At 53.0% G+C, this 21,037-nt stretch overlaps 1 protein-coding gene across 3 annotated transcripts; it reads left to right on the top strand.

Moving 5' to 3' along the window:
- On the top strand, positions 731-20,709 carry PNLDC1 (PARN like, ribonuclease domain containing 1). Of its 3 annotated transcripts, none has more exons than XM_013992445.2 (19): positions 734-1,785; positions 2,128-2,185; positions 2,478-2,551; positions 4,741-4,780; positions 5,550-5,673; positions 5,825-5,913; positions 7,460-7,560; positions 9,231-9,307; positions 9,456-9,599; positions 10,107-10,176; positions 11,752-11,837; positions 13,690-13,745; positions 15,673-15,737; positions 16,072-16,125; positions 16,301-16,343; positions 17,902-18,001; positions 18,310-18,485; positions 18,596-18,694; positions 20,314-20,708. In XM_013992445.2, exons 1-19 carry the CDS (start codon positions 1,653-1,655, stop codon positions 20,375-20,377), a joined length of 1,653 nt encoding a protein of 550 aa, XP_013847899.1. In that variant the 5' UTR covers positions 734-1,652; the 3' UTR covers positions 20,378-20,708. The 3 variants fall into 3 exon arrangements, with proteins under 3 accessions (XP_013847902.1, XP_013847899.1, XP_001926376.2); XM_001926341.5 differs by having other exon boundaries at positions 739-1,728; XM_013992448.2 differs by lacking the exon at positions 16,072-16,125 and having other exon boundaries at positions 731-1,785; positions 20,314-20,709.

Below are 21,037 nucleotides of genomic sequence, written 5' to 3'. Positions count from 1 at the left end.
TCCTCATGGGTACTAGTGGGGTTCGTTTGTGGAATGCCCTCAACAAGTTATATGCACCAACACTTAAAAAGCGTGGTTGATTCTGAGAGGCCTTCGGAATGCAATGACTTCGTAGTCCCCTTTTGACCAACCTGTGAAGAGCCATTTGCAAGTATATGTTATAGGGCTAGTATTTTCCTCCCTCACTTTAAAGATGGGAGCATCTCACTTTGAAGACCCCAGGCCTAGAAGGCTGCTCTAACAAGTGTGAAATTCAAGGGAGGAAGTGAAAGAGGGAGACCAGGGTGTGGCTTTGGAAACTGACAGTGACAGAAACAGGGTTCCTACGAGTCATGCTCTGGGTAGGGATTTTTTCTGCAAGGAGTATGATCTACACCATCTCTGCACCAAGGATTCCTTCAGCTCGATGGGCAGTTTTTTTTTTTTTGGAATTAGCATTGCGGAGTTTTACTTAATGTATAAAAATTTACTTGATTTTTATAATATGTCTTTTCCCTTTTTGAAAATTTTAGACATTAACATAATTATATTTACTTTACAACATGTTTGTATATACAGTAGTTTGTATATATAGGTTATAGAGTTTCAAAATAGTTACCTGCATTGTCATTGAAAATAAACCTGCCCTGGAGTTTCAGGTGTGGCTCAGTGGGTTAAGAATCCAACGTAGGGTCCATGAGAATGCAGGTTTGATCCCTAGCCTTGCTTAGTGGGTTAAGGATCTAAGACCTCTATACCAGCAGAGAGCAATGTTACAGATGTAGGAAGCATCTAAGATACCTCAGAGGTTAGAGAAAGACTAGCGACTCCTATTCTCATCCCACTTTGATTCCCATACTCATAAATCCTATCTATAGGAGAAATGGGATGATGTATTAGTCACTCATCTAGAATATATACTGCATCCTGGACAATATACAGCTCTTTCCTACAAGGTGTAAACCAGTTGGCTCCATAACTGAGTTTTTAAAAGACCAACTGTCTATAAGCATGCTTGCTGCAAATCAGTGATGCTATATGGAATATCATGAAGGCAAAAAAGGCAAGTTATACATCCAAGTATGGTAGTTTGGGAAGAAGCATTGTGGAAAGGAAGGCATATCCAAGTCCAGAATAAGTGCCATCGACGGGCAGTTTTTGAGGCTTTGTGTAGTGAGTCTGATACAAGGCAGCAATGATGCGATGACGTAGGGAAAAGACGGTGAGGGGGGAGGGGTGGGGACAGGCGAAAGTTGGCAGTGACGGCGGCGCAGTGGGAAGAAGAGCTGATTTAGAAACAGGCAAGATGTGGTCCCTCTCTCCCCGCGGTAGCTGCAGTACCCGCTTTCTGCTTTTACTCTTTCAAGCTCTGCTTTTTCCTGCCATGCTGCTCTTAACAGCCGCGGTCTATGTAAATGACACTGACATTGCAGAGACCCTGCCACGGAGCAATGCGTGGTCTAGGCTGCCCTTCACCCTGGTGGGCCGAGTGTAAGGTCAAACACCTGGGGGCGGGCAGGTGACTAGTGCAGTCCGCCGCCGCCGCCAGGCAGAGGCCCCGGGGGGCAGGTGTGGGCGCGCGGGGGCGGAAGCGAGCCCTTTAAGGCAGCGGCGCGGCGGAAGCGCGTGGCCGCACGTGGCCCACTGGGTGCCCTCGGCCGAGCTGCGTGGCCATGGACATAGGCGCCGACGAGTTCGAGCAGAGCCTCCCTCTGCTGCAGGAGCTCGTCCTGGGCGCGGACTTCGTGGGTAAGGCGCTGGGATTCCAGGCCGTGTCGTGGGACCCCCCTGGCCGCCAAGCCTGCGGTGGGTGTGGCTCCGGGGGGCAGGGTGGAGAGGCGAGGCCCAGCCGGGTGGTGGCCAGGCCGCAGGAGGCTGGAACAGGGCCCCTCTGAAGGACCGGGTTTCCTTCTGGACCTGGGCGTTGGGATGCTAGGTGGCAGTTACACCCTTGGCCCCAGAGTGGTTCAGGTGGCACCAGGTGGCCTGGCTTTGTTTGGCTTCCTCTGTTTTTCCTTCTTGACCTTACCTGGCCTCCTGAGCAGGCAAAGGTGAGCCAGTACTTTTGTCACCTGCAGCATTGACAACGCGAAGAGCAGTGGCCACGGTGGGCACCTGGGGATTCTACCTTTTTTGCCTCCCCTGCAGGTCTGGACATAGAGTTCACGGGCCTTCGTTCTAACCTGTCTGGGCCCCAGCAGATCAGGTAAGGCTGACGCTGCATTAGAGCTGAGTGGAGAGGTTTGCTTCTGTGCCCTTGGGGATGACAAGCTGGCCAGCCAGCAGTAGTTCTCAGCAGAGCTCCCTGATGGCATTGGGCAGGCAAGACATTTTGTGTAGGGGTGTGGGGACCCGGCCCTTATGCATGAAACGTGGCAGTATTCCCTAGTAGTAACAGGAAAATGCTGCGCCTGGTCGAGAGGCGCCTATCCAGCGTGGCGGCCCTGGTGCCTGATGCTCTCTCCTTGCTGTGCAATGAGATGTCTGTTTTTTCACAGTCTTTTTGACTTGCCATCGGAATGGTATCTAAAGACCCGCCAGAGTGTTCAGCAGTTCACAATCTGTCAGATTGGTGAGTTTAATCCTCAGCTGTTTGCTATATGTTACCACAGGAGATTTGTGTTGTCTTTGCATTTCATTTGTGTTTGCTGTCTTTGCAAACAGCTTTGACGACTTTCTAAGATAATGGCTGTCACTTTACATGCTCATTGTTTTTTTGGCTGTGTCATGCCTTTATGCCTGTGAGACCTAACACTGCAAAAACTTGAGCTCCATGCCCAAGTCACCATGAAGGAACTTGTACCATTTTTCAGGGCAAAAATGTGTATGATTTTTGCTTAAAGAAAATGTAAGGTCATACTATAAGCATGTGCTACATCTTCACTAATGGGGTTTAGGGATCTCTCTCTCTGGGCATCAGAAGCTCTCTTGCCCATTTGTAACAGTTGCACAGCTCTCCCAAGTGAATGTATCTTTTGACTTGGGTTGCTAACAATGCAACCTTCCTTACCATTTGTGTGTGATGAAGCAAGGTTCCCTGGACTGTCTTGGTTTTTATAGATATGACTGCACATTTGTGATTACGTGTTTGGTGTACTTGTAGCAGTGGAGTATGTGCAATTAAAGTATTGATTTGTTGGAGTTCCCGTTGTAATCCGTGAGGATGTGGGTTTGATCCCTGGCCTTGTTCAGTGGGTTAAGGATCCAGCGTTGGCTCCAGCTGCCGTGAGGGTCGTGGATGTAGCTCCAATCAGGTTGCTGTGGCGGTGGTGGAGGCCAGCAGCTGCAGCTCCGATTTGACCCCTAGCCTGGGAACATTCATATGCCACAGGTGTGGCCCTAAAAAGAAGAAGAAAAAAAAAAGTATTGATTTGTTGCCAAGCTCTTGCTCTTCCTACCAACTGTCTGGGAAGTTTACAGTGACTTACCACTAACAGTGAATGTGCCTGTTTTCCTCACTGGGTATTATCAGTTTTACTTTTTTTTTTGCCCACCCGGCAGAGGTAATGTGATCTAAAGTTGTTATCCCAATTTACATTTATATACAGGATCAGCAGGCTTTTCTGTTAAGGGCTAGACTGAATATTTTAGGTTTTGCAGGCCATATGGTCTCTGTTACAACTCAGTTCTGCCCGTGTTAATGGGAAATCAGCTGTAGTTAATACATAAATGAATGAGCATGGCTGTATTTCAATAAAACTTTATTTACAAAAACAGGTCACAAGCTAGCTTAGTGATCCTTGCTTTTTTATGAATGCTGAACACCTGTGTGAACACCTGTGCGTGTGTGCTCTCTATTGTCCTTCGCTATTTGTCTGTTGTGACGGTTTTTCTTCATTGTGAGACCCCCTTTAAAAGTATGGGAAACAGCGCTTAGATCTGTTCCTATTGTGTTCCTCCTCCTTCAAAGTCTTTTTCACTTTGCGTGTGGCCTTTTTAGCAATACAGACTTTTCAAAGCAAAATTAAGTGTATAAATCTTCATGGTTTGTAGTGTTTCCTCTTAATTAGTTTTAAAGCTAAAAATGTCAGCTTGAGAGCCTGCTTTTGGAAGTTCCTGCTGTGACACAGCGGGATTGGCATCTCTGCAGCCCCGAGACACAGGTTCCATCCACAGCCTGGCACAGTGTGTTAAGGATCCTGGCATTGCCACAGCTGTGGCATAGGTTGCACCTGTGGCTGGGATCTGATCCCTGGCCAAGGAACTCCATGTGCTCTGGGGTGGCCAAGAGAAAAAAGCAAAACAAACAAAAATTCTGTGTTTGGTTTGTCTGTTGTTGAACAAGCACTCACACTTACATTTTAGTAATTTCAGTGTGAATTACAGTTTGACAGTTCTCAGTTTCACTCTTTCCTTTTTTTTTTTTTTTTTTTTTTTTTTTTTTTAAGTTAACCTAAAGCCTACCACTGTATCTTTGGGTGCAAGCACCGTTCAAAAAAATTTTTTTTGTCTTTTTAGGGCCGCACCCACGGCATAGGGAGGTTCCCAGGCTAGGGGTTGAATCAGAGCTACAGCTACCTGCCTATGCTGCAGCCACAGCCACGACAGATTGGAGCTGTGTCTGCAATCTACACCACAGCTCACGCCAATGCCGGATCCTTAACCTACTGAGTGAGGCCAGGGATTGAACCCGCAACCTCATGGTTCCTAGTTGAATTCGTTTCTGCTGCGCCACAACGGGAACTCCCCCAAAGTGTTTTTTGTGGTTCGCATCTGGTAGCTTTGCTTTGGTATTCATTCTCTCTACCATGGTTTTTCCAGGGCTGTCTGTGTTTTCCAGTATTGAAGGCGAGTCAAACAAGTATGTATTAAAGACCTTCGGCAAAACACGTGACCCTTGCTGGTTTTTCTTCTCCACCTCTTCCCGCCCCCAAATTCTGCTTCAAGATCTGACCTTCTTGGCCCTGGGCACTCCATAGTCTCTGCTCTGTGCCCTTCCAGCCACCTCCAGCTGGTCCTCCACGTCTCTGACAGCAGCATCATTTGTGGGGCCTGTACCTTGGCCGCTCCTTTGCGGCTTTCCTTGTCTCCTGCATATGCGCCTTCAGGATTGCAGTCCACACAGGGCTGTGATGAGGGTGACGGAGTCCGGGAAGATGCTGGATGGCACACACATCCCCCCCCCCACCCCCCGATGGTCTCAGCCGGGGGCCAGCCTCTCTTCCCCAAGGCCAGGATGTCTGCCTGTTTTTCCTTGGTCCCCAGTGGCGGTCGCAGTGCTTGAAACATCGCTGCCATTTAATTACAGCGGACCCTTGAACTGCACCAGGTTTGAGCCGCTCGGGTCCACTACACTCCGGTTGTTTTTAGTAAATACACACTTAAATACACACGATAGTGCTATGCCATCTGCAGTTGCTTAAGTCCCGGATGCACAGAGACTGGGCCGCAGAGGCCCCAGGTACAGACCCAGGGCCGTCTGTAAAGTGTAGGTGGATTTGGAGCCCCCCGAGTTGTACCAGGGCCCAGTGTAGTTCTCAAGTGGAGGGAAGAGCCCGCTCTGTGAGCCAGAGTTTCAAAAACAGTTTTGCCTTTTTCTCCTTGTGTTTCCTGATTTCTTTTTTTTCTAGGTATGTCGCCCATTCGTGTAACTTCTTTCTCTTCCCTACAACGTTTGGGATTTTGGATTCGGAATTCTCTTTTCAGGCCTCGAGCGTTCAGTTTTTGAATCAGTACGGCTTCGACTATAACAAGGTGTGGGGTCGGAGGACAGGGTGGGATGCGGGGTGAGGCCATCCGGTCCCCCTGGTCGGAGTGCCTTTCCTGTCCCCTTTCTTCCTTTCCCCTCGGCTGCTGGCACCAAGGATGCCTGTGACTGGTTTCCTCGCCTGTTCCTGTCTTTTAGTTTCTCAAAAATGGAATCCCGTATATGAACGAGGAGCAGGAGAAGAAGATCAGACACAACATCCTGACCGGGAACTGGAGAGTCCGCAGGTAAAGCCTGCTCCTCCAGGGCCCTTCGGCTTCTCTGTTTCTGGTCTATTTCTGGCTGTCTTGGGGGTAGATGTGCTGTCACCAGCATGTGGTGATGTCGTACCCTCACCTTCAGCTGGGATGGCTTCCCTGGCCTGTGCTCAGCCAAACACAGCCCAGCGGCCCGAAGTACCGGCCATCCCATCCCCGGACCTCAGAGGAGTGGCCTCTCGCTGCACAGAGTGTGAGCTTAGTGTTTAAAAGTGGAGGCGGAGAAGAACTGACTCTTCCTTGAGCAGCCAGAGAAGCAGGAGGGGAGACGGCTCTGGCGGACTTGCTGTGCGGTGTTACGTGGGGTTTCCATGTGATCTTAGGGACTTTTCAGGGTCAATCCTGGGGACCCTTGGCTCTGTGGTCACGTGCCTGGCTTGGGCATGTTGCCCGCGTGCTTGGTGCCATTGCCTTCCCGAGGGCAGGGTCTCTGCCTTTCCCCCGGCCCCCAGGGCCAGCTGTCGTACTTGAAACCAGTCCTGCTCCGGAGGAGGAACAGGCTGCCCAGGGCCCAGGCAGGTCCTCCTGGCTACTAGTGGCGTGGTTTTGAACGAGTCTTTTAAGCTCTTTCGGCTTTAACTCTGGGATGTTTCTCTGGCCCAGATCATTGTTTTATGTCATGTTGGAGTTTGTAATCCTCATTCATGATTTTATACAAAAATACCTTTGGGGGGAGTTGCCTAGTGGCCTAGCAGTTAAGGATCCAGTGTTGTCACTGCAGATTCAATCCCTGGCCCGGGAACTTCTTCAGGCCTTGGGGGCGGCCAAAAAAAATTTTTTTTTTTTTTGTAAGGGAAAAACAACTTGGATTTTTAATCTTCCATTATTTCCAAATGTCGGAGAAAAGTCTTTTCCTTAACCTAACATCGTGTTCTCATGTTTCGAACACAGGAGATGTGCTTCCCAAGTTCCTTCCTTCTCCTTCCGGCACCAGCTGGTGCTTTCTCCCCTCTGAAGGCTGACTCGAGAAGCCGGGCCTGCTGGTCCCACTTAGGACTGGCTAACTGCCAGTACCCACCCCCCACCCCCGTCCCAATACCCTCCCCCCACCCAGCGCCGGGTACCCTTCTCCAGCTCCCATCCCTCCCCCCGCAGCTCCCATTCGCCCCCACCCAGCTCCCACTACCCTCCCCCCAGCTCCTACTCCCTGCCCCTTGACAGGCTGTCAGCAGGAGGTGGAGGGGCTCCCGAGGGCTGATGGGAGGGTAGAAGCCAAGTGTTTGGCTTCCTGTTGCAACAAGACTCAGAACAGAAATGGCCTTTTGGGGACCATTTTCTTGCCCAGAACCCCCTCTCATGGGAGCATCGTCTCCTGGTTCTGTGGTCCTTCCCAGCATTTCCACTTTTTTTGCCTTTTTGTGGCCTTGTCCACAGCATGTGGACGTTCCCAGGGCCAGGACCTGAATCCGACCACAGCTGAACCCAGACCCATAGCAGTGACAAGGCTGGATCCTTAACCCACTGAGCCATGAGGGAACTCGCTCCAGCATTTCCACTCTCGTTTGGCCCTTTTTAGTTCTCTGGATAAAGACCAGATCAAGGTGGTGATTGATGAGGTGACACGCTGGCTGGACCTGGCAGAGGAAGGCGACTGGATGACCCTCCCCGGGATCACTGGTAGGCAGAGGGACCCGCCTCGGCCTGGGAGCCGAGCATTGTCGCATGCCAGGGCGTGGGGACAGCCTTCTTCTCCGGGGGATCCTGGGCATCAGCCCAGCAGACAAGTCCTTGTGGTGGCAGCGAGCCATGACCTCAATTCGGAGGTTGAAGGGCCTCTCTTCTGAATTGAAGGCTGAGGAAGTTGGGAGTTCCCTGGTGGTTTAGAGGTTAGGACTCGGGGCTTTCACCACTGTGACCAGGGCACAATCCCAGGTCTGGGAACTGAGATCCTGCACGCCACAGCCAAAAAAAGAAAAAAAAATTAAGATTGAGGAAGTAAAGTTCCATGCAGAGCTGTCCCTTTTATCCCCATGGACTCTTATTTTCCTTTTGTTAATCTCTGAATTTCCCCCCGCAGTACAATGTGGAGTCACAATGGATCTGCCCTAGAATAGCCATTTGCAGCCTGGGCTGTGGACCCCAGGGGTCTCTGAGACCCTTTGCAAGGGGCCTGCGAAGTCGAAACTGTTGTCGGTATATCGCTCAGCTCTCACTCACCATTGTAGTTGTCATTGTCATCGTGCCACGTTTGCACTGATGATCCTGCAGGAGGTCAAGCGGGCACCTTGACACAGGTGGGAGGTGAGGGTTCTACCTCTGAGCCACCAGTGCCTCGGGGAAGGCACTCGGGGAAGCCATAGGACAGCTTTCCCATGAGCTCAGCGGCTGTATTTCCGAGTGTCTTTTAATGGTGTTTTATGATATGTGAACATTTGGAAGGTCTGTGTAACTCAACAAACCAGTATTTTCCAAATAACCAGGGCTTGATGTTACAAAATCCTGGGCAAAAGTATAATGGGTTTATTGTATTTTACTTTTTTTTTTTTTTTTTGTCTTTTTTTGCCATTTCTTGGGCCGCTCCTGCAGCACATGGAGGTTCCCAGGCTAGGGGTCGAATCGGAGCTGTAGCCACCGGCCTACGCCAGAGCCACAGCAACTCAGGATCCGAGCCGCGTCTGCAACCTACACCACAGCTCACGGCAACGCCGGATCGTTAACCCTACTGAGCAAGGGCAGGGACCAAACCCGCAACCTCATGGTTCCTAGTCGGATTTGTCAACCACTGCGCCACGATGGGAACTCCTGTATTTTACTTTTTTAAAGGGCCGCCCTCATGGCACATGGAAGTTCGGGACGAGGGATTGAATCTGAGCGGCAGCTGTGACTAATGCCAGATCCTTTGACCCACTGCGCCAGGCTGGGATCGAACCCACACCACAGCAGTGACCTGAGCCACTGCAGTTGGATTCTTAATCCACTGCACCTCCTATAGTGGGTTTCATTGTGTAAAAAAAAAAAAAAAAAGGTGATTTTTAATTTCAGGTATAGTTTTGATTTCTAGCATGGTGGCTATCGAGAACCAGAACCCCCCCCCACACACAAAGATTCTTGGGGTCCTTAGTTGGAGGGGCCCTGAGCTCAGAAACTTGGAGAAGGCTGCCCTAAAGCCCGCCGTGCCGGGGCCCAGTCCCTTGGCCTCGAGGGCTGGGGTGCACCTCAGAGCTGCCCTTCTGCCATGCATCTGCCCATCTCTGGGCTGCTTTGCCTCCCCAGCTCCTCCTGAGCGGGAGGTGGGCGGCCGCCAGGGCCTGTGGTGGCCTCGTACAAGCCTTGTCTCCCTGCCGCAGGCTTCCAGGCCTTCGAGGTCCAGCTGGTGCTGCGGAAGGCCCTGCCCAACATCTGGACGGTGCTGAGAGACCAGGGGGTGAGTCCTCGCTCTGGGGGCCAAACCTGGCCTCTGGGAAAGGCCCCCCCCTCCCCGAGCCCCTTCCCTTTTAGGTGAAGGACCCCTTTTTTGACCTTGTTCCCATGCACCCAGGACGAGGGGACCTCGTCTGTTCATTTCCTTTCAGGTGATAGTGAAGAAAGTCAGCAAACAGCATCGCTGGTATCTGGAGAACACCTCCTGTGACCGGGAGAGCTGCTGGAAGGAGAAGATTCTCCTCTCCGCCAGGGGTTTCTCTGTGTTTTTCCAGATGCTGGTGAAAGCCCAGAAGGTAGGGAGGAAGGTCTCTCTGCTGGGTCTTGGGCCACTCTCTTGTATTTCGGGCTGGAGATCCGATTGAGTCCCTTCAGCAGTAAACTAGGCTTCCTTAAGATGAGCCATTTCCTTTTTGTCAAGTGGCCTAATGACTCTACCCTCGCTTTCCCCACGTCGTGATAGATTAATCTGGGGAGAGACCATCCTATGAAAAAGTCCTGTTTCTTTGCTCCTTTCAGGCACGTGGGCATTTCTGTACCAAGTGACCTAAAACTGCTTGGGGACGGCACGTGCCCACTCCTCAGCCGAGATTCTCAGTGTGGCCCGGGGCCTTGAGTCCCTCCAGCTCCCTGCTTCTCTGGCCTTTAAGTGGTCGGCTGCCTTTCCTGGGGTGGAATTGCCATGTTGTCAGAATGCAGTGGGTTCTAAAGCTTCACCCTTGGCCTTAGACAGCAGGTAGTCTGTGGTGTCTGTTTTATTTTTAAAATTGCATCTCTGTGCCCTGTCGGTTTCCTCCAAGTAGCCCCTGGTGGGCCACAACATGATGATGGACCTGCTGCATCTCCACGAGAAGTTCTTCAGGCCTCTCCCAGGTAGGGGCAGACCTGCCATTCCCCGTCACTGCTAGCAAATTGTAAGAAAGCATATTCCCGGGGTTCCCGTCGTGGCTCAGCGGAAACGAATCCAACTAGCATCCATGAGGATACAGGTTCGATCCATCCCTGACGTCGCTCAGTGGGTTAAGGATCTGGCGTTGTCCAAAGCTGTGGTGTAGGCTGGCAGCTACAGCTCCGACTCAGCCCCCCAGCCTGGGAACCTCCATATGCCACAAGTGCGGCCCTGAAAAAGACCAAAAAAAAAAAAAAAAAAAAAAAAACCTTAGCAAATCAGAAATTTGCAAAGACAAAGTACTGTCCATTGTAGCGCTAATCCTAACACTTGGTGCTTTCCCTGTGTTGTGGCTTTTTTACATATTCCACCACACTGTGTATTTGATTTTGTTTGGCTTTTGTTCTCTTGCCAAAAGCATTTATTTGTGTCATTAATATGACATGATTTTAATGACCATGTGGCCATGGTCTTATGGCTGTCCCAGCTTTTGGCATGCCTGATGCCATGGACACAGCAGGGGGATATGAAGTAGCAGGTTAAAGCAGACCTTCAAATGTCCTGCTTGAGGAGTTTCCATTGTGGCGCAGCGGAAACGCATCTGACTAGGAACCATGAGGTTGTGGGTTCGATCCCTGGCCTCGTTTGGCGGTTAAGGATCCAGCCTTGCTGTGAGCTGTGGTGTAGGTCGCAGACGCAGCTCGGATCTGGCGTTGATGTGGCTGTGGTGTAGGCCAGCAGCTACAGCTCCGATTCGACCCCTAGCCTGGGAACCTCCATATGCCATGGGTGCAGCCCTAAAAAGACAAAAAGACAAAAAAGAAAAATGTCCTGCTTGAGCCCGAAAGGAAGTCATTGGAGGGGACAGCCTGGCCCCTGGGCAACGAGGAGGGGCAGGAGGTGGAACTTCCCAGGAAGCCCCGGCTCACAGTTAGTGCCCCAACCTGGGAAGTGGCCTCGCAGCCTAAGCATGTTCTTTAGAGATGCGGGGAGACGAGGGTAGTTGCCTTTGGGGACCAGGCAGTGGGAGAGGAGCGAGGAGAGGGATAGCAGGGGGGTTGATCGGTTTGTTTTCCAATAAACCTCTTTATTTGCATTTCCCGTTCTGGGAACTTCCGTCTGCTGAAAGTGCAGCCAAGAAATAAACAACAAACCCCCCACAACTGTATGCAGGTGTAATTTTGATAAAATTGTTATCAGGGCACTTGCAAATGTTCATTTCTTGGGTTTTTCTCTGAACATTTACAACTGACACTCTTTTCCAATACGACCTCTTTATCCTTTCCATCGGCCAGAACTTTGCAAACTAATTAACTCATGTCGGCAGCGGACAGTAGCCCGAATTTAATGGAAGGCCATTTGGCGTTTGCTGTTACAAATGGTGATAGCAGACTGGTTTGAGATGTAAGAATCCTAGAGGAGGAGTGAGGATGTTTTCAATTCCTGGTTTTTTGTTTCCTTCACGCTTGTTAGCCAGTGTTGGTGACAAGCCAGCTTAGAGAAATTCTTCCCGTTTTCCCAGCGAACTCACTGCTGGCTCTCTGGGTCTTTCCCTCCAGAAAGCTACGAAGACTTTAAGCTGAACATCCACAACCTGTTTCCGATTCTCATTGATACCAAGAACGTGACGAAGGATGTCTGGAAGGTACTCGGTCCGATTCCTTTGGGGAAAGGAGTGCGTCTTTGTTCCCGCAGCACTTAGATTTTTCGCTCTTGTTGGGTTTTTTTAAAATGATTTTTATTTTTTCCAGTATTGTTGGTTTACAGTGTTCCGTCAATTTCTACTGTACAGCGACTGTACTGTACTGTTTACCCAGTCACACCCATACATACATACATACATTCTTTTTCTCGCATTGTCCTCCATCGTGTCCCACCGTAAGTGACTAGATATAGTTCCTGTGCTACACAGCAGATTTCTCCCTCTTGGAGTTCCCGTTGTGGTGCAGCAGCAGTGAATCTGACTAGTATCCATGAGGACGCAGGTTCGATTCCTGGCCTCACTCAGTGGGTTGAGGAGCCGGTGTTGCCGTGAGCTGTGGTGTAGGTCGCAGATGCAGCTTGGATCCCGAGTTGCTGTGCCTGTGGTATAGGCCGGCAGCTGTCACTCCAATTGGACCCCTTGCCTGGGAACCTCCATATGCCGTGGATATGGCCCTAAAAAGACCAAAAAAAAAAAAAAAAGAAAAGATGTCTAATTTTTTTTTTTCTTTCTTTTTGGCCACCCTGAGGCATATGGAGTTCTCAGGCCAGGGGTCAGATCCAAGCCACAGTTGCGACTTACACCCCGATGGCGGCAGTGCCCACTGTGCTGGGCTGGGGATCCTGGCGCTGCAGAGACGCCACCAATCCTGTTGTGCCATAGCGGGAACTCCTTGATCGTTTTAAAAATTAGTTCCTTAAACCCATTTTCATATTTTACAACCAGTATTGGTGTTCTTTTTCTGTTCTACCACCTCTGAGTCTTACTAGTTTATATGTGATTTTTTTTTTTCATTCCCTCATTTGCACTGCCACATTTTGACTTGTTTGTGTCTAGCTCATGTGCATATTTCGATGGGACCACAGAGCGACTTGTCCTAGAGCTTGGTGCATGCCTAGTGAGTGTTCACACCAAGCTTGAAGAGCGTCAGGGTTGGGGGTGGGGACCCCTCCTGAAAAATTTGGTCTTTACTGAGCATTAGGGTCGTGGAGTGTCAATCCAGACAATGCAGTTATCACCTGGGAAGAGACATGTGCTCGGGGCCACCTTCAGCTCCTCGAGCTTAGAGGGACCAGGGCCGGCGTGGCTAAATCTGCCACGTGACTTGGGTTATGCACTAACGTGGAAAAGAAAAGCTCCCACCTGGTCGAAGTCCTGCTTGTAGACATTAAACTGAGGGACAGGGAGGGGGAATGAGACCAGGGTTTTAAAGAAGCCTGAAGCTGCTCACAGTGAATTGTGCAGTAGGGGAGCCGCAGAGAGGGGCCTGGCTTCCTTGGGCGTCCTCACCCGGAGACGCAGCCCTTACCTGCAGCTCACGCATTTCTAGCCCCGGCGGTGTCTGTGACGCTGCCCGGCTCCGTGCAATGGAGTCCTGGGGTGACGTGGGGGCTGCTCTGAAGGAACAAATGCATCTCCTTACACGAGACATGAGGTCAACCCGACGGGTCCTCAGTCCTGAGCGCCCTGCACATGTGTCCTTGGTCAGGTCTGGGGCCTTGGAGTCCTGCGTTTCTCAGACCCCTTCAACGCTTGTCTTTGAAGGAAGATGGTGTGAGTTGTGTTCGTGGCGGTTTTTCTAGGCTGGCTTGGGTCCCTTATAGGAAACCCAAGGATGCTAGGAACCCTGACACCTGCACTGGGGACTAAGGACTGGTGTGAGTGGAGAGGGAGGACTTTACAGGAGGTGGCGTTTCCCAGGGCATGTTCACCGTCATTTGGTGACACCCGAGGCAGATAATAAACCAAACCACACGTGTCTTATCCTCTCTCATTTTGTTTCCCGTAACTCTAGGAACTGAGCTTCCCGAGGGTTTCAAATCTTTCAGAAGTGTATGAAGTCCTGAACAGGTAAGGAAGCTGGTTTTTGGAACTGCTTTCAGAGCAGGAGTTGCCAGTGGGGGCACTTTTTGCTCCTAGGGCGTCCCTGGCATCGTGAGCTGTTCTTGGTGGTTACAGTTCAGGGGTGTCACTGGCGTCCAGTGAGTAGAGGCCAGAGCGCACAGAAAGGCCCCCAGCCCAGAGAATTCTCCAGCCCCACGTGCCCTCGTGCCGAGGTTGGGAAACCCTGTTTAGGGGGAGGGGACCTGGTTTCATTACATGTTTTATGTCCGTCAAGGTTTTATTCCTTTTTAAAAACGTTTTTTATTATGGATGTACAGTGTTCTGTCAATTTCTGCTGTACAGCAAAGTGACCCAGTCATACATATGTGTGTGTGTGCATATATATATTCGTTTTGTCATGTTGTCATCAGGCTCCATCACAAGTGACTGGATATAGTTCCCTGTGCTGTACAGCAGGATCTCATTGCTTCTCCACTTCAAAGGCGACACTCACCCCAAACTCCCAGATCATCCCACTCCCCCCCCTTCCCCCTTGGCAACCACAGCTCTGTTCTCTCTGTCCATGAGTTTGTTTCTGTTCTGTAGCTGGGTTCATTTGTGCCATATTTTAGATTCCATATATAAGTGATGGCGTATTTGTCTGTCTCTTTCTGACTTCCTTCACTTAGTATGAGAAGCTCTAATTCCATCCACGTTGCTGCACATGACATTATTTCATCCTTTTTAATGGCCGAGTAGTATTCCATTGTGTGTATATACCACATCTTAATCCATTCGTCTGTCAGTGGACATTTGGGTTGGTTCCATGGCTTGGCTATTGTGAATAGTGCTGCAGTGAACATATGGGTGCATGTGTCTTTTTGAATGAAAGTTTTGTCTGGGTATGTGCCCAGGAGTGGGATTGCTGGGTCACATGGTAGTTCTTTTTATTATTATTATTTATGTTTTAGGGCTGCACCCAGGGCATATGGAAGTTCCCAGGCTAGGGGTCAAAGTGGAGCTGCAGCTTCCAGACTACACAGCAGCTCACAGCAACACCAGATCCTTGACCCACTGAGGGAGGAGGCCAGGGATGGAACCCATATCCTCATGGGTACCAGTTGGGTTTGCTACCGCTGAGCCACAAGGGGAACTCCCACATGGTAGTTCTGTATTTCATTTTCTGAGGCGTCTCCCGGGGTCTTATTCTTTGGGTCCCCTTCTGATTGTGGGAGTGGTTTTCATCTCCTTTTGGACCCTGCTCTTGCTCTGGGGCCTGCAGCAGCGCCAGGCATAGTAGGTGCTCGTAAACGAGTGAATGGATGGTCCTAGCACCTCAGCGCATTCCTGACCTCCCTGCAGGGAGGGTGGTCCCTGTTCCCTCAGCCCAGCCACGCTGCTGGGGTGTGCTGGGGGCGGGGGTTGCCCAGAAGGAGCTGGACTGGGTGGGGGTGCCCAGGGTGGGGACAGGTGTCTGATAAACCCTCCCCTTAGACCCTCTTGCATGGCAGTCCTTTCATCTGTCCTGTTGCCTGGTTACCAAGACCCGTCTGCCCAGGTCTAGACCTGCCTTCTGCTTTGATTTTTGAATCCCATGTCGAGTTCCTGTTGTGGCTCAGCGGGATAAGAACCTGACCTCGTGTCCATGAGGATGTGGGTTCGATCCCTGGCCTCGCTCAGGGAGTTAAGGACCCAGCGTTGCCATGAACTGTGGCTCAGGTCTGGCATGGCTGTGCCTGTGGTGTAGGCCGGCAGCTGCAGCTTCAATTTGACCCCTGACCCAGGAACTTCCATGTGCCGCAGGTGCAGGCATAAAAAGACAAAAAATAAATAAATAAATAAAAGGAGTCTGAGTACAGAGGACACTTATATGTGTTAACTTAAGAGGGTGAAGGGAGAACAAGAAGGGATTATTTTTAGTGAATGTTGCTTATCTGTTTCTCTTTTCTAATAGTGACTTGAATCCCACCAAGGATTCTGGGCCGGTGATTATCCACGCAAGCAAATGTGAAAAGTATGGTACGTGCCCGTGAGTGGTGTTCCCTGCAGTTGGCACGGCACTGAGGGGCTGGAGCCGAGGCTTTTCCTGGGCGCTGTTTTAGTATAACCCCTCCCACAAAAGGAGCATCGTGGGCTCCCCTTTGACTGAGTGGTCCGTCGGCTTCCCTCCAGGGGTGCTCCTGCCACCTGGGGAGGACCTGGGGCCAGGGGGTGTAGGTGGGAGAAGGGTACAGGGTCCCTGGGGGAAGGCAGCGGGCTGGCGTGGGTGTGGGCATGGGGCCGGGGAAGAGACTTGCCCAGACTGTGCGCTAATCGCTTGACGGTCTCTCCTGCTTCTGGAAAAACACTTCAGTGGAGACCAAGTATCCCCACGAGGCAGCTTACGATGCCTTCCTCTGCGGATCAGGTGAGAGCCGCTGCCCTTTTAGAGGAGACCTGTCTTTTGCCATAATCCCCCCGCCGTCCCTGGGCCGCCCAGGCCCTCGTCACTGCCAGGTGGGCTGCGCCTGGGTTTGCATATTTTGCCAAGGCAGTGGGCCTGAGCCTCGCTGCCTGTCCCAGTTCTGGCTTCTTTCTTCCAGTTCTTTTGAAAGTGGCACACTTGCTGCTGTGGAGAGTTCATGGGTGAGTGTCCCTCCAGCCTGCCTTCTGATGGGTCGGGATTGCCCAAGCCTCCCGTGAGCCGGGGCCTGGGGCTCCTGAGAAGGGAGGGCACAGGTGTCCTGGTTGTAAATGACCCGCATAGGGGAAGTGGCTTTCACCCTGGGCTGCTCCCTGCCCCGCTCTGGGCTTGGCCTTGGGAGAGTCACCCTCAGGCGCCCAGGCGGTGGGCGGGGCGGGGTTCCAGCGCCACCCCCCCCCCCAGGGCCCCATGTACTTGCCTCACTCCCCTTCTGTTTCCTTCTGTCCTGTAAATCACAGCCAGGCAGGGGGACAAAAGGTTCAGGTTGGCACATCCTCAGGTTTGCACAGTCAGCCTGGGGAGAAGGGTAGTGACTGGGAGTGGGGCACCCAGGGGAAAGCCGCTTAAAACCCCAAGGGGGCTCGCAAGTGAGCTCCTTGTGGCTTCCTCATCCTGGATGCCTGCCGTGCTGGGCTCGCAGGTGCCAGCTCTGCACTTGAACTCCGCCTTCTGTGGCTCTGTCCTTGCTGCACATACATATAAATTTTTTTGTCTTCTTAAGGCCACACCCGCAGCACATGGAAGTTCCCAGGCTAGGGGTCCAGTCGGCGCTACAGCTGCCGGCCTACACCACAGCCACAGCAACGCAGGATCAGAGCTGTGTCTGTGACCTACACCACAGCTCACAGAGACACCGGATCCTTAACCCACTGAGCGAGGCCAGGGATCGAACCCCGTCCTCATGGATACTAGTTGGTTCGTTACTGCTGAGCCACAGCGGGAACTCCTGCCTGTGTGTGTTAAATGGGATGTAGCGGGCCATGTGAAGGAGCTGGTCAAGATTGTTCTCTGGGGCTGGCTTAGAAACATCTTTAGATTGTATGTACCCTGTAGATGTGGGTACTGCCTATATCTGTCCGCTCTGGGAAAGGATAGGACACGTAGAAATAGCTCATGACACCCTGGCTTGTGGCCTAAGTAAGAAGCCCAGCCCCCTCCCCCTCCCCCCAGCCTTTGGCGACTGTGTGCGGGACCGTGGGGGCAGCTAAGAGCAGAGGAGCCTGTCTGTGCCCTGGAACCTGGGCTTTGTGTCCTTAGTGTCTCGTAATCCTCGCAACCTATGAACCCTCGCAGGTGTAGAGACCTTGCGTGGCGGCCCAGGCCTGCCTGCTGCCAGGGCCTGTGCGCAGGGGTGCAGTGGTGTCTGGGTGGAGGAACAGGGCTGTGGGGGAGAGACGGCCTCCTGGGACCAAGGCTGATGTCCCATGCAGCGTGATAACCTGGACCTTGCTCTGAACGGCGGCCTCTCCCTCCTTCTGCGCCTCTGGCTGATGTCTGTTAGCAGCGGGCTTTGCTACACTGTCACCAGGGTGCTCTGCTCGGGCCTGGGCCACCGTGAGAGCCCACTGGTCATTTCGGGAGGCCCACCAACATGAGGCCCCCAGCGTGGGAGGGAGGGAGCTCTCGGGCAGCGCGCCTCCGTCCTGTCCCCGGACCCTTTGCTGTGGCCAAGGGCTGGGCCACAGAGCCCCGGTGCCTGAGTGCCCCCTGTCCTCGTAGCGCCGTCCCCATCCCTGAGCCCTCCTTCCCGCTCTACCTCGATGTGCTGGCGCCCTATGTGAACCAGGTGAACCTTATCCGAGCCGGGGTCCCCAAGATCGTAAGTAGACTTCACTTTCCCCTTTCCCCGTATCTGGAGGCTTCCGCCGGGCGTGGCTTGGGTCTCTGTACCTTCAGGGGTTTTGACCGTGTCCAAACGCAGGGTCTGAGAGGGCGCACACACGCCCCACCAAGCTCGTTGGTTTCCCTTGTGTTTTCCTGCCAGGACAGGTGAACTCATGCCTTCCTCCCCGCCGCCCCCGCCCCCGACAGCCTTTCCCGGGGGGTCTCGGGTGTTCATGCTGGGCGGGGAGGCATCCGCAGGAACTGGGAAAAGCTCTCCTGTTCTCCTCGCTGTCTGTCTCGTAGAATTTCTCTGGTCCGGACCACCCCAGCATCCGCCCCCCCACCCTCATCCTCAGGGTCAGGAGGTGGCCCGAGGTCAGCGAGCAGCAAATCTACCGCGAGTTTCAGAATCTCTGCAAATTTGACGTCCGGAGACTCACCCGGAGCCAGTTCCTGCTCTTGACCAATAAGTTTAAGGAGTGGGTGCCCCCGATCTCGGCCGCCCCATCTGACCACACCCCCCCACCCCAACCCCAGCCTCTTGAGGCGGGTCCCGTAGCTGCGCACTGACTGCGCCTCCTCCCTGCAGCGCCCGGAGCATCCTGAAGGAGTACAGGTGCCACCCCACCCTGCAGGTCTCCCTGTACCGCTACTGGAGGCACTCCCCGGACGTCACCTGCTTGTTAGAGTAAGTGGCTGGGACCGAGGCCACTTCCTACTGCCTGGGGGTCCCTGTCCAGAGTGGGTGGCGCACACGTCCCTGGCCAGTGTGTGTGCTGTGGCGTCATGGACGAGGGGGTGACTGGACGCTGCTCAGAAGTGTCCAGCAGGGGTTGGAGTCCCCATCGTGGCTCAGTGGTTAACGAATCTGACTAGGAACCATGAGGTTGCGGGTTCGATCCCTGGCCTCGCTCAGTGGGTTAAGGATCCGGTGAGGCTATGAGCTGCGGTGTAGGTTGCAGACGAGGCTTGGATCCTGCGTGGCTGTGGCGTGGGCCGGTGGCTACAGCTCCAATTAGACCCCTGGCCTGGGAATCTCCATATGCTGAGGCAGCGGCCCAAGAAATGGCAAAAAGCCAAAAAAAAAAGTGTCCAGCAGGGGTTGATGGTGCGTCTGCTGTAACCGGCCCTGTCCTGGGGTCTGGGCTCTGTGGATGAACAAGGCAAACCCCTGCTGTCTCAGGGCTCCCACTGCAGCGGGAGGCAACGAACAGCTAACACGTGAACTGTGTGTACGTGGAGTGAAGCCTTTAGAAATGAGCAGGGGAGTCCCCATGATGGCTCAGCGGAAATGAACCCAGCTAGTATCCATCAGGATGCAGGTTTGACCCCTGGCCTTGCTCAGCGGGTTAAGGATCCGGCATTGCCGTGAGCTGTGGTGTAGGTCACAGATGAAGCTCGGATCCATTGCTGGGGCTGTGGCAGAGGCCCTGCAGCTGCCACTCTGACTCTACCCCTAGCCTGGGAACCTCCATGTGCTGTGGCCCTGGGAAAAAGGGCTCGGGGTGGGGGTGGGGTGCGGTGCAAAGAAAGAGATGGGACTGCTGCTGGAAGATTGGGGGGTGGGGAGTGAGCCAGGCACAGTGTTGGGGGGAGGGAGCGAGTGTCCCGGCAGAGGGATTGGCAGGGAGGGGCCCTCGAGTGGGAGGCGCCTGGTTTGTGGAGGGGCAGCTGAGACCAGAGGGAAGGAGCAGGGGATGCGGCCGGAGGAGGCTGGAGAAGTCGGCGGGTCCCAGTGGAGGAGAGGGGGGTGGTGAGGACCCTGGAGGGGGCTGGCCATCAGAGGCCCTAGCAGAGCAGGGACCTGTTGCTCTGTTGAGACACTGGAGGACACAGAGGGCAGGGAATGTCGCAGAGCCAGGTCACCTGCTCATAGGGTCCGGTTGTGGCTCGGACTGCGTGGTGGCAGAGTGGGGGAGGGCGGCGGTGAAGGTGGGCTCAGACAGGAGCAGGGGCAGGTTTAAATCCAAGGTTTTCGGCCTGAGCTGGAAAGATGGAGTTGCCGTTCACGGAGCCTTCAGGATCTCGGTTCGCTGTTAGGAGCCAGATCTGTCGAAAACCACGCTGATGAAGAAAAAAGCCTAGCTGCTTGGTGCTCCCTTTCCCTTCCACTTCTGCTGTGTCCCGCAGCCAGTCTAGCCTCTGGGCACAGCGTGCTGTTGGCACTGGGAGAACGGAAAGAAAAGAACAACCCGGGCCCACAGTGGGGAGGGGAGCCGCGCGGGCCTGTGTCCCCAGGCACCTGCCCGGCTCCTGGGGGCCCTGCCCGCGCCGGCCACGCTGCTGACCCGTGTCCTTGTCTTGCAGAGTCTGTGGCGTCGTCATCGCCTGGGCCTTGATGGCGTTTCTTCTGGGAAGACCTCGCCCCTGAGGGCAGCAGTGTGGCCCGCAGCTCCATCCCGTCTCTGCTCGGCCCGGACAGCCGTCCTGGGTTTTGTTTGTTTAAATCGTCTCCTATTGCTGATCTGTATGCTCCTTATGGGAGTTTCGTTAAGTTTTGAGTGTGAAATTCTGTAAATATCATCTGTGATAAATCCTTTGCAGCCAAAACTTTTCTTTCTATAAATGATTGGGAAGACATCTCCGCCTCTGGGAGTTTAGGCTAATGTTCCAGAGTTGTATTCTTTTCCCACCCCCCCCCCCTTTTTAGGGCCGCACCTGCGGCATATGGAAGTTCCCAGGCTAGGGGTCGAATTGGAGCTGCAGCTGCCAGCCTATACCACAGCCACAGCCACGCCAGATCCAAGCTGCATCTGTGATCTATACCACAGTTTGTGGCAGTGCCAGATCCTTAACCCACATGGGATTGAACCCATGTCCTTGTGGATACTGGTCAGGTTCTTAACCTGCTAAGCCACAATGGGACCTCCTCTGGAGCATCTTCTGAACGTGCCATTGGGATGATGGGAGCTGGACACCAAACGAACCAAAGGCTCCGTTAATTTCTGGGAGAGGAATCAACAGCCAATAGGCTGGTGGGGATTTCAGCCGAAGAAATGGCCTAAAATCAGTAAAGGGAAAAATAAAGCCA

This window comes from Sus scrofa, chromosome 1 (genome assembly GCF_000003025.6).
Source record: "Sus scrofa isolate TJ Tabasco breed Duroc chromosome 1, Sscrofa11.1, whole genome shotgun sequence".
NCBI classification, from domain to species: Eukaryota; Metazoa; Chordata; class Mammalia; order Artiodactyla; family Suidae; genus Sus; species Sus scrofa.
Note: the sequence above shows the minus strand (reverse complement) of the source record. Positions and strands in the feature narration are given on the sequence as shown.